Below are 13719 nucleotides of genomic sequence, written 5' to 3'. Positions count from 1 at the left end.
TGCTCCTCAGCACTTGAAACAGTTCCTTCGCAGTTGACTTTCCCAATGCTACACGTCGTCTAATGTCCTGACTGCTGCTTCCGTTGGCATCGAATAAATGTCTATAGACCCAGTGAAAGAGCACCCCCCCCAAAGTACATAAATCAGACCTCAAAAAGGATTGAAAAGGCAAATAGATGACTCCACAGTCATAGTGGGTGTTCTGGTTACCTAGTGTCACTCTGACAGGAATATACCACAAATGAAATGGCCTTAACAAACAGGAGTTTATTCTTACAATTTGGAGGCTTTAAGTCCAAGTTCAAGTGACAGGCTTTAGGGGGCTGGGTAAAAGCCCCTCAACCTTGGGGTCCAGCTTTGCCTCCTGCTCCTGGCCCACTGGAGCTAGAGGCGTTTCTTCACTCAGACAGCTGCTAGCTGCTAAGGCTGAAAAACCCAAGGTTGACAAGTAAAAAGGCACAGTCCCAATGTTACCAAACCACACGAAAGGGCATTAATTCAAGTCCATTGTAAGTCCCAAGGTCGGCAGTGCATGGCAGGCTGCTCAACAAAGACATGGCTACATGCAGGGTCCAAGCATGCCATAAGCTAGAAACCATTCCCAATGCTTCTCCTTATATACAGGAAGCAGACCATATCCCAAAGGCAGCTACTCAGCTGCTTGTGGTAAATTCCACCATGGAGTTGATGGCCAGTCTCATCATAGGGGAATAACTACCACCAGCTGCCCAGCCACTCAACCAGGCCCAGCCAAGTTGACACACAACATAACCACCACAGTGGGAGACTTTAATACATCACTTTCAATGAAAGATAGAACAACTGGAAAGAAACTCAACAGACATAGAAGAACTAAACAGTACAATCCACCAACTTGACCTTATAGACATCTACAGAGAACTTCACCCAACAACAGCCTAGTATACATTTTCCAGTGCACATGGAACATTCTCCAGGATAGACCATATGTTAGGCCATAAAGCAAGTCTTCATAAATTTAAAAACATTAAAATACTGCAAAACATCATCTCAGATCACAATGCTATAAAATTAGGAATCAAAAATAGGAAGATCAACAGAAAAAGAGAAAACACATGGAAACTGAATAACACCCTCCTTGAAAATGACTGGGTAATAGAAGAAATAATAATAATAAAAAAAAATCCTTGAACCAAACAAGAATGAAAACACAACATACCAAAACCTTTAGGACACAGCAAAAGCAATGATCACATGACAATAAATAATAAATAGCAATAAATGCACACATCAAAAAAGAAGAGCCAAAATAAACATCTTAATCTAACATCTCCAACAATTAGAAAAAGAGCAGCAAAAACAAAAACTGCAGTCACCATAAGAAAATAAATAATAAAGATTCAAGCAGAAATTGATGAAACAGAAAATAGAAAGACAATAGAAAATATTGACAAGACTAGAAGGTGCTTTTCTGAAAAGATTAATAAAATTGACAAACCACTGGCAAATTTTACAAAGGAAAAGAGGGAGAGAATACAAAAAACACAAATAAGAAATGAATTGGTCAACATCACAACAGAACCAACAGAAATTAAAAGGATAATATCAGGATACTATGAAGAACTATACTCCAACAAATTTGAAACTCTAGAAGAAATGAACAGATTTTTACAAACATATTACTTACCTAAACTAACACAGACCGAGATGGAAAATTTGAACAGACCCATAACAAAAGAAAAAATTGAACAGGTCATAAAAAAATTACCAACAAAAAAGTCCTACCCCAGATGGTTTCACTGGAGAATTCTACCGAATGTTCAGAGAAGAACTGATACCAATCCTATTCAAACTACTCCAGAACATAGAAAAGGATGGAATCTCCCCAAATTCATTCTACGAAGCAAGCATAACCTTGATACTGAAACCAGGCAAAGATATCACTAAAAAGGAAAACTACAGGCTAATATCCCTCATGAATATAGAGACAAAAATCTTCAACAAAAATCTTAGCCAATAGACTGCAACAACATATCTAGAAAATAATTCATTATGACCAAGTGGGGTTCATATCAGGTATGCAAGGATGGTTCAACAGTAGAATAACAATCATTGTCATCCACCACATAAATAAAACAAAGGAAAAGAACCACATGATCATATCAATCGATGCAGAAAAGGCATTTGATAAAATCCAACACTCATTCCTGATCAAAACTCTTAGCATAATAGGAATAGAATAATAAAGGGCATCTATGCAAAACCAACAGCCAACATTATTCTCAATGGAGAGACTGAAACCATTTCCCTTGCAAACAGAAACCACACAAGGATGACCTCTGTCACCACTTCTATTCAACATTGTATTGGAAGTCCTAGCCAGGGCAATAAGGCAAGAAAGGGAAATCAAAGGCATCCAAATTGGTAAGGAAGAAGTAAAACTATCTCTATTTGCTGATGATATGATCCTATACAAAGAAAACCCAAGAGACTCAGCAAAAAAACTACTGGAACTAATTGAGAGATTTAGCATCGTGGCAGGATACAAGGTCAACATAGAAAAATCAGTTGGATTCCTCTACATCAGCAAAAAGATTGCTGAAAAGGAAATAAGGAAATCAATGCCACTTACAATAGCTATCAAAAAACTAAAATACTTGGGAATAAATCTTACCAGGGACATAAAAAACCTGTACAAAGAAAACTATAAAGGATTACTTCAAGAAACCATAAGAGATCTACATAAATGGAAGAACATACCATGCTTGTGGATAGGAAGATTGAACATTGTGAGAATGTCAATTCTACCCAAAGCCATCTATACATTCAATGCAATCCCAATCCAGATCCCATCAGCATTCTTTAATGGAAAAAACAATCACTAACTTTATATGGAAAGGAAAGAGACCTCGCATAAGCAAAGCACTATTGAAGAAGAAGAACAAAGTAGGAGGTCTCACACTGCCAGATCTCAAAACCTATTACTATACAACCACAGTAGTCAAAACTGCCTGGTATTAGTTTAATGACAGATGCATAAACCAATGGAATAATAGAATTGAGAACCCAGAAATAGATCCATCGACCTATAGTCAGCTGATCTTTGACAAAGGGCCAAAATCCATTAAATGGGAGAGAGAATGTTTGTTTAATAAATGGTGCCGGCAAAACTGGATACCCATTTGCAGGAAAACAAAACAAGATCTGTACCTCACACCATACACAAAAACTAACTCCAGATGGATCAAAGACTTAAAGGTGAAACTTAAAACTCTAGAGTTCCTCAAGGAAAAACTAGGGGCATTTTAGGGGCACTAATTTATGACATAAATAGACTATCAAGCATAACCCAAAATGCACAAACAGCAGAAGATAAACTAGATGAATGGGACCTTCCAAAAATTTAATTTTTATGTGCTTCCAAAGACTTCTTCAAAAGAGTCAAAAGAGAACCTATAGAATGGGGAAAAAATTTCAGCAATGACATATCTAACAAGTGACTTATCTCTAAAATTTATAGAAAACTCCAACATTTCAGCAACAAAAAGACAAACAATCCAATTAAGAAATGGGCAGAAGACATGAATAGACACTTCACCAAAGGGGATATTCAGGTGGCTAACAAACACTGAAGAAATGTTCACGATCATTAGCCATTAAAGAGATGCAAATCGAAACAACAACGAGATACCATCTCATCCCAACACTAACAGCAAATTTCAACAAGACAGAAAATAACAAATGGTAGCAAGGATGTGGAGAGATTGGGACTCTCATACACTGCTAGTGGGACTATAAAATGATACATCCACTGTGGAAAGCAGTATGATGATTCCTTAAAAAGTTGGAATTAGAAATACCATTTGATCCAGCAATGCCATTAGTAGGTATATATCCTAAAGAAGTGAGAACCAGGACAAGAACAGATATATGCACACCCACGTTCATCACAGCACTATTTACAATAGCAAAAAGATGGAAACAACTTAGGTGCCAGTCAACAGAAGAATAGATAAGCAAACTATGGTACATGCACACAGTGGAATATTGTGCAACCCTAAAGAATAATGTAGAATCTGCAAAACACTGTGTAACATGGATAAACTTGGAGGACATTATTCTGAGTGAAATAAGTCAGTCACAGAAGGATGAATATAGTATTAGTTCTTTATTGTAAAAAGTTAAGGAAAGTTTTATATATGAAAGGAAACTTTCTTTTTTGGTTACCAGGAGTGGGCGAGGAGAGGAGTGAACACTGCAAAAAATAAATAAAATAAATTTTTAAAAATCAATGGTGTAAGGACTTATTGTCACCATTGTGCAGATGTGGAAATGGTGGCTTTGAGAAGTCATTTCCCCAAAGATCATATAGTTTGTGAGTGATGGAGAACTTATATTATTTACAATTTCTTAGCTACTCTGCTTTCAGAAGTAGAGGGTTATTGAAATCTTTCTACTGAAATCTCTGCTTTTAGATCTAGGCTCCTCATAATGTGATACTCACCTTCCACACAGTTGGTGGAGAAGAAGCAGATGTTTCGGGTCTCCAGTGGGTTCTCATGGGTGAATTCAGGGGAACGGGTTTGGGGCTCTGACTCTCCAGTCAAGGATGAGTTGTCTACCTGGGATGGGAGGTTAAGATGTGTCATGAAGTGAAAATGAGGGAAAAAAAAGGCATATTCATTTATAAAGATAATACATCTTTGACTCCCACCATCAACATCATTGACATACAGAGAGAAACTGAAGCCTACTCACCAGTACTTCATTTTCTCTAACCTCAAATTTGCACTTGTAACTTTTCAAGGCTCTGAATGATCAGGTCATGCTTCCTGTCACTGATCCCAGGTCCCTACAGTGTCCTAAGTCCATCCTTGGCTCCCTCCCACAGCTGTCCACAGCCCCTCACCTTACATCCTTGTGCAGAGATAAGTCGTATATCAGCCGGAATTCGATCTCCTCCCTTTACTTCTACCAGGTCTCCCAACACCACGTCTTGTACATTGATCTGTATCTTCTCTCCTCCTCGAATTACCAGGGCTTGCTATGGGAAGATAGTGCAGGACAATCTCCAAATGACCATTTCAGCTTCTATCCTACAACCTCCTGTTCCTGGTCTCCTTCCTTCTAACTCCCCTTTATTACTGTCACCCATCACATCATCCTTGAAGATCTCTTTGGTAGATTGAAAGTTCCTACCATGACTGTTCGCAGGGCCTTCTGCATTGTGGTTTTGATGTTCCTATCATTAAGAGGTAGAGTCTACCTCTCCACCCCTTGAATCAGGGCTTGGCAATATGGCTTGCTTTGTTGTTGTTGTTGTTATGTGCTGTCGAGTCAGAACTGACTCATAGCGACCCCTCCTTGGGTTTCCGAGACAGTATCACTACAGAAGTAGATTGCCCCATCTTCCTTCCGAGGAGTGGCTGATGGGTTTGAACTGCCAGCCTTCTGGTTAGCAGTCAAATAGTGCCTTAGGCACCATGCTACCAGAGCTCCCATGGCTTGCTTTAGCCCATGGGCTATCAATAAATGTGATGCAGTAGAACATTGAGGCTTGCCCTCTTGTTGCTGGGAAACCTTTGCCTCCATAAGAACAAAACTGAGCCATCCTCCTGAAAGAAGAGGAATCGTGAAGAGAAAGACCTCAGCTATCCTAGTCATCCCAACTGAGGCCTCAAACATGAGAGCGAGCTAGTCTTAGACCATTTAGCCCTAAACTATGCCAGCCCAGACCAAGAGATCAGCCCAGCCAACCTACAGAATTCTGAGAAATAATGCATTTGTTATTTCAAGCCACTAAGTTTTGGGATGGTTTGTTAGGAAGCAAAAGCTAACTGATACAGTTTCCAAGCTCTTACTTAGTCCATTCTACCAAAACACTTTCCTTTGAACTATTACCCAGGGAAAAAATTAGGTTATGTCAACACTGAAGGAAGAGGAAAATCCTGGGGTATAATGTTAGAATCTGATCATGTTGTTGAGAAACTATGGAGCTTGCTCCTTTCCAACTTTACAGCCAAGTGCCTAGGAATTCCTGTCTACTGATATATTATTTCCAGGTACTTTGAAAACATTGGAAAATAATTTTCAATGTTCATAAAAGTTGCAAGAATAAAAATAGTATCTTACAATAGCAAAAAGATGGAAACAACATACATGCCCATCAACAGAAGAATGGATAACAAAACTATGGTACATACACACAATGGAATACTGTACAACACTAAAGAATAATGTAGAATCTGCAAAACACCACATAACACGGATGAACTTGGAGGATATTATGCTGAGTGCAATAAGTCAATCACAGAAGGACAAATTTAGTATTAGTTCATTATTGTAAAAAGTCAAGGAAAAGTTTATATATAGAAGGAAACTTTCTTTGTTAGTTACCAGGGGTGGGAGAGGAGGGAAGGAAACACTGCAAAAAAGAAAAAAAAATATATATATTGACCCATGTCACTTTAGTTATACATATTTCACTGTATATATTATATTTATATTTTATATATTTCAATAAAATATATATTTTTTTAAAAAAATAATTAAAATAGTACCAAGAACATTTGTATGACCTTCACCTAGATTTACCTATTAGCATTTTATCCCATTTGCTTTATCATTTGTTCTCTTTCACGCACACACACACTCCTGTGTGTGCTTTCTTATTTTCTGAACCATTTAAGGGTAAGTTACATATATCATGGGCTTTCACTTTAAATTCTGTAGTGTGCATTTCCCAAGAATTAGGCTATTTTCTTACATAACCACAATATAGTTTTCACTTTGGAGAATTTCACATTGATCCAATACCTTTTACCAAATCTGCTATCTGTATTCTAGTTTTGTCAGTTGACCCAATAATATCCTTTACAGAATTTTCTCCTCCTCCAGCACAGGATCCCCCCTAAAGCCAGGTACTGCATTTAGTTGTCATGTCTCTTTAGCCTGCTTTAATCTGGAACATTTACACAGCTGTTGCCTTTTATGTCATTGACATTTTAAAGAATCCAGCTCCTTACTTCCCCTGCCTTTTTTTAAAAATACTTTTTTTGTGTGTGATTTGGGTGAAAGTTTACAGAACAAATTAATTTTCCATTCAACAATTTATACAGATTTTATTTTATGACATGAATTGCAATTCTCATTTCCTCCCTAGGTCCCCCCTTTCCATTGTTCCATCTTTCCTGGCCCTTCCTGTCTTCTGAACTTTATTTTTGGACAAATGTTGCTGTTTTGGTCTCTTATGGTTGATTGTTCTAGGAAGCACATTCTTCATGGATATTATCGTTGACTCTATAGACTTAGCTAATGTTTGGCTGAAAGGTGATCTCTGGGGGGAGTGTGCAGTTCCAGGTTTCATGGATGTCTAAGGCCCATGCCTTTTTTTTTTTTTTCCCAATAGAATTATTCTCATCTGATATTTCTTTTTTGATTGGATCCAGGTTATGTTTTCTAGGCCAGACTACTCCATAAATTGTGTTGTGTCCTTTTCAGGTTATCACAGCCTTTCCCCAGATACTTCTGAGGCCACTGACAGAGAAACCTAAATGAACCTCATCCTCATCACTAGCCTCATTCAGCTCACTCATCATAGGACATAATTCTCCAGGAAACCTAACAATTTTGTGTTTTGACACATTCTCTACCTCCTTTCACTAGATCCTCCCATACCAGTCCTACCTGTGGCACCATGTTCTTAAAAGACTCCATGATCTTGGAGCTCTTGGCCTCCTGATAGTAGGAGAAGCAGCCAGTGATGATGACCACGATGCTGAGTACCATGCCCAGGTACAGCTGGAGGTGGGGAAAGGGAGGATTTATCAGTAGGGAGTTTTCTTCTTTTCTATCCTCAGAAAATCAGCTTTCAAGTAATAGCAGGTTTTCTAAGCAGAAAAATACCGTAAGAATCAGTTGGAGAAGAGTCTGAGATGGGGCTGGCATTCTCAACTTCCTGGTGAAGGAACCCTGAGATATAGTGAGGGGTCAGCAAAATTTCAGATCAGAGAGGGCCTGTATCTTCCTTTTCATGGTAGGGAAGGGAGACATGGTAAGGGAAGTGGGAGGAAGGAAATGAAGAGGTTAAAATTCTAGGGAAGGTAGAAAGGGACTGCCAAGTGGTTTGATGATCAGTTGAGAAGATATTGAAAGGGGACAAGTTTTTTTGCCAACAACACATCCTGTGGTGCTGAACAAATAGCTTTCTAGATTAATCAACTCCCCCCCCCCCAAAAAAAAACCACCTCACTGCCATCAAGTCGATTCTGACTCATAGCGACCCCCTTTGGGTTTCTGAGGCAGTAAATCTTTAGGGAAGTAGATTGCCCAGTCTTCCTTCCACAGAGTAGCTGATGGGTTTGAACTAACAGCCTTCTGGTTAGCAGTCAAATGCCTTAGGCACTACATCACCAGATCTTCTTCTAGATAAAAGGCTAGGGAAACCAGGATGAGCTAAGGGCTCCCTCAGAAAATCCTGGGAGTATCAGGGTTTCGGGCCAGAGGACTTAAGGATTGCTAGGGTGCTGAGCAGAGGAGTATCAGAGGCTGAGTAGGGGTTGGTCTGAGCAGGGCAGGAGTAGTTGAAAGACTCACATTATCTTTGGTAAACTCTTCATGGAAACTGAACTGGATGCCATAGGCGACAAAGCAGAGAATGGAACCAATCCACAGTAGGATGGAGAAGCCACCAAACAGTTGTTTACAGAATTTGATCCATTCTGGAATGGTGGGGGGTGGAGTAAGTGTATTAGGTCCCTCTTGCTCTAGGATTTTCTGTGCCTGATCATGAGTAAGACCCTATATGGAAGAGAAATAGGGATGGATAGAGAGCTGTGAAAAGTGAAGCAGTTGTAGCAAAAGGCAATCTAGTTTCAGATCCCAGGTCTGCCATTTATAGATCAAAGAAGCTCTCTGAAGGTCTGAGAGTCCTTCCTAGATAGGATGTTTGTTGTTGTTATGTGCCATCGAGTCAGATCTGACTCATAGTGACCCCTCCTTAGGTTTCCGAGGCAGTATCTATACGGAAGTAGATTGCCCAACCTTCCTTCCAAGGAGTGGCTGGTGGATTTGAACTGCCAGCCTTCTGGTTAACAGTCAAGTGCCTTAGGCACTATGTTATCAGAGCTCCCCTAGACAGGATAGGATTTTAAAATTTATGGAGGTGATATCATTACAGACGGGATATCATTTAGATTGCTAACATAATAAAGGTCTTTTATTTACAGATTAATTTATATTTTAACACTTATCTTGGGCCTAGAAGGTGCTGAGAATACCAAAATGAATAAGAATGGTCTCTACCCTTTGTTGTTAGCTGTAATCAAGTCAATTCCATCTCATGGTGACGTCATGTGTGCAGAGTAGAATTGCTACGTAAGTTTTTCTTGGCTGTAACTTTACTGGAAGCAAATCACAGGCCTTTTCTTCTGAGATACTGCTGGGTAAGTTCAAACTGCCAATATTTCTTTCTTTTTTTTCTTTAAATTTTTATTGTGATTTGGGTGAAAGTTTACAGAGCAAATTCATTTTCAGCAGTTGATACATAGTTTGTTTCATGACATTGATTACAATCCCCACAATGTAATAGCTCTCTTCCCAATTCCTCCCCAGAGTTACCTTTTCCCTGTGTTCTTCCCTCCCATGCTCTCCTGCCCCCCAAGCTGTCTCCCTGTATAATCACTGACCTTCTGTTGTCCATGATTGATGGACTGATTGCTCCAAAGACTGTATTTATGTGATGTAAATGTTCACCCTTTGTACCTGTCTGTTGTTTGGCTGAAAGCCACAAGAGTGAGTTCAGTTCCAGGCCTGAAAGGTAACTAGGGGCCATACATAGTCTTGGGGGTCTCACCAGGCTCTATCACATCAGTAAACCTGGTCTTTTTTTATGATGTTGAGTTTTGTTCCACATTGCTCTCCCACTCTATCCAGGATCTGCACTCATTCCTTTCTGAATGGTTCTGTGGTAGCGGGGCACCATCTAATTCTTCTGGTCTCATGGTCATACAGGCTGAGATCTCATGGTCTACTAGTCCCTTGGACTAATTGTTTCCATGTGCCTTTGGTTTTCTTCCTTTTTCTTTGCTCTAGATGAGAAGAGACTCATTGTTGCATCTAGATGGCTGCTTGCAAGTTTTAAAACTCCAGTCATTACTCCCCAAAGTAGGATGTAGGACAATGTTTTTGTGTAGTATGTTACACCAATTGAGCTTGATGTCTCTGCGACCATGGTCCCGAGCCCACAGGTCCAACTATTCACTCTTTCACGGTGGTTGGTTGTGGCCAAGAAGTTATTATAACTTTGCCCCTTGTTAGCTCTATTATATATTTGGACATTCTTATAGCACATACAAATACATATGTAGAAACTCTGTCTGCCAATCTGATATGTGGTCATGAATATATTCCCTTTTGCCTAGACATACCTCATCCTTCAGCCTGTCTACCCATCTATTTACACATAGATTAATGTCCGTTATCACTGACAACACAGTATTGTGTATGTAAAAGGGTTTGTCTTTGTTGGCTGTATCTCTTGTGTACCTCTTTGTGTCTTTCTCTTCCTCGGTACCACAATGCTGACCACTCACTTTTGGTACATTGACCTTCCCTTCACCCAAATCAACACTTGTCTCTACCTATCTAGCAGTGTTCCCTTCCTTCCCTCCCTTCTCTGGTAACCAATAAAGAAAGCTTCCTTCCAGATATAAACTTTTCCTTGACCTTTTAAAATAGTGAAAAAATATAATATTTGTCCTTCTGTGATGGACTTATTTCACTCAGGATAATGTCCTCCAAGTTCATCCATATTATGTGGTGTTTTGCAGATTCTACGTGATTCTTTAGTGTTGCATAGTATTCCATTGTGTGTATGTACCACAGTTTGCTAATCCATTCTTCTGTTGATGAGCACTTAGGTTGTTTCCATCTCTTTGCTATTGTGAAGTGCTGTAGTGAACATGGCTGTGCTCATATCTGTCAAACCACTAATCTTTATAGTTTGCGCTTGACTACTAACCTAGAGGTTGGTGATTTGAACTCATCCAGTGGTTCTGTGGAAGAAAGTCCTGATGATTTGCTTGCATTAATAGCACAGCCAAGAAAACCCTATGGACCACAGTTCTGTAACACATGGGGTCACTATGAGTCAGAACAACTCAATGGCAATTGGTCTCTACCCTTAAGGAGTTCAAACTCTAATGAGGAGATAAATATGTACAAATGATTATAATATGATGCACAAGGGCAAGATAATGATAAAGTACTATACTTAATGTTGATAACATATTGACATTCAACTTTGGCTCTCTTTTTTGTTTAGAAGTAGGAACAAACCCCACTCAAGACATGAATGCATAGATTCTCACTCTAGTCTTGTATGCAAGTTTATGTACTGTTTTCCTATATGAAAATGATAATAGAACCTATGAGAGTGCAGTAAAACAAACTCAGTATCAGTCACTCTCTACCCTTAAAAAGCATACAACTTTAATAAAAACATGACAAGTCCTCTATGCTTCTCTCAGCTAACAATCAGATGGTGACCCTAAGCCTCTCCAAAGCACAAATTTTAGAGCTAAGAGGAATTCACATTTTGAGGGTTTTTATTTAAGTTTTTTGGTTTTAGTCGTTGGATACTGCCTCGGAAACCCAAGGAGGGGTCGCTATGAGTCACACCCAGCTCAACAACAGCACGTTTGATTTGTTTTTTATTAGTGTATAGTAGCAGCAACCACAGTAGTAATAGTGGTGAGGTTTTACCATTAAACCAGTGGTTCCCAAAGTTCAGTCTATACAATTGTGGTAGTTATGTTTGTGTGTCAACTTGGCTGAGCCTGGTTGAGTGTCTGGGCAGCTGGTGGTATTCCCCATGATGAGACTGACAGTCATCTCCATGGTGGGATCTACCACAACCAGCTGAGTAGCTGCCTTTGGGATATGGTCTGCTTCCTGTATATAAGGAGAAGCCTTGGGAATGGTCTCTAGCCTATGGCATGCTCGGACCCTGCATGTAGCGTGTCGTTACTCAGCAGCCTGCTATGCTCTGCTGACCTTGGGACTTACAATGGACTTAAGTTAATGGCCTGCCATGTAGTTTGGTAACATCGGGACTGTGCCTTTTTACTTGTCAACCTTGGGCCTTCTCAGCCTCAGAAGCCAGCAGCTGTCTGAGTAAAGAAACTCCTCTAGCTCCAGTGGGCCGGGAGCAGGAGGCAGAGCTGGACCCCAAGGTTGAGGGGCTTTCACCCAGCCTCTAGAGCCTGGCACTTGAACTTCTACTTAAAGCCTCCAAATTATAAGAATAAACTCCTGTTTGTTAAGGCCATTCCATTTGAGGTATATTCTTGTCAGAGCAGCACTAGGTAACCAGAACAACAGTCAAACAATTTTCATAATAATATTAAGACATTATTTGCCTTTTTCACTCTCATTCTGTTAAGAATGTACGGTAGTATTTTCCAAAAGCTACATGACACATGATATCACAACTGAGTGAGTGTGGAAAGGTATGAAAGTCCAGCTATCTTCTATTTAAAAGCTAGACATCAAGGAGGTTTGCAAAAATGTAAAATAATGTCAATAATATTTTTTGTTTTGAAAAATATAGTTATTTGTCATAAAAACTTTACTTTTATTAACATATAGTGGGCTTACTCTGTTATTTTTAAATGACTCAGTAAATATATTTTAAGTTTCTCAATTTTAATTTCTAACATGGTAAATATAGGTAGATGTAACCCACATAAGCAAATGTTCTTGGAGGTCCTCAATAATTTATAAAAATGCAAAGGGGTCCTGAGTACAAAATGTTTGAGAATCACTTCATTAAACTGTTCTTATTCTCTTGCCTAGTACTGGACTCTTTGGGAGTAGTTTACATTAAAATCTTTTTCCAGGCATATGTCCTATGGAAGTTGGTCCTGGGAGAGGTTAAGAGGCAAGAAGATTGGGCTCAAGTGAAGGAATTTGATTTGTAGCTCTGTTTTTGCCCTGATAGCCTCAGCTTCAGAGTAAGGGACCCTCTGCCTCCCTCAGGGAGTTCCTTCACTCACCTTTCTCAAGTCCACTGAATATTTGGCACTCAGCTCTTGCAAGGTTAATTTGTGATCATCCTGAGGAGACAGAGTCATTAAGGGAGAGGAGGTGAAGCCAGGTCATTTGCAGGGGGAGAAACATACTGAGGAAGAGGGATGGCTCTAGCCTGTGCAATTAATTCTCAAGGTAATATTAAAATGGTTGAGGGAGAGAGTTTTTAGGGGACAATTTTTCACACCCATTTTGGATGCTCTCACCATGACCACTTCTTTCTTTAGCTCTTCTATATCTCTTGTCTCTTTTCTCGTCTTCATCTTTGTTTTCGTATTAGGTCTTGGGTTTGTATTCTGCTCACCAGGATTGCCTGCTCCTTGTTTTGTATCCTGAGACCCCATAATTTTCTCTGGATATAACTGATCCTGCTCAACAGATGGGCAGAAAGCAAAGAGAGTGAGGGAAATGAAAGGATGGATGAGATGAGGGAGTGAAAGGTGGGTGGAAAGAGAAAGTGAGAAAAATGGTGGAGTGAAGGAGTAAAGAGATGAGGGGAATGGGACAGAGTAAAGAAGTGGTGGGGAGAGAAAGAGGGAGCAGAAAGAAAGTGGGAGAGATGTGAAAGGGAAAGAAAAGTGAGTGAGGAGAGGACTGAGAGAAAAAGAGAGAGAAGTCTAAAGGCCAGAGGTGAGAGAGAGTGGAGAGAGA

General features: G+C 39.6%; 1 protein-coding gene across 1 annotated transcript in view; it reads right to left on the bottom strand.

Moving 5' to 3' along the window:
* LOC103202855 (sodium/potassium-transporting ATPase subunit alpha-4-like) overlaps window positions 1–13412 on the bottom strand; it is a 69511-nt gene extending 56099 nt beyond the window's left edge. The window contains exons 1-6 of the mRNA XM_007947789.1: window positions 13275–13412; window positions 13035–13094; window positions 8575–8778; window positions 7666–7779; window positions 4889–5023; window positions 4484–4601 (exon numbers count right to left, since the gene is read on the bottom strand). Coding sequence (XP_007945980.1) covers window positions 4484–4601; window positions 4889–5023; window positions 7666–7779; window positions 8575–8778; window positions 13035–13094; window positions 13275–13412 — 769 coding nt within the window. The remainder of the gene's footprint in view (window positions 1–4483; window positions 4602–4888; window positions 5024–7665; window positions 7780–8574; window positions 8779–13034; window positions 13095–13274) is intronic.
* Window positions 13413–13719: the final 307 nt, after the last annotated feature.

This window comes from Orycteropus afer, unplaced genomic scaffold, assembly GCF_000298275.1.
Source record: "Orycteropus afer afer isolate SDZICR_OR568_19922 unplaced genomic scaffold, OryAfe1.0 scaffold00193, whole genome shotgun sequence".
NCBI lineage: Eukaryota > Metazoa > Chordata > Mammalia > Tubulidentata > Orycteropodidae > Orycteropus > Orycteropus afer.
The sequence above is the reverse complement of the archived record's forward strand: the minus strand, read 5'-3'. Positions and strand labels throughout refer to the sequence as shown.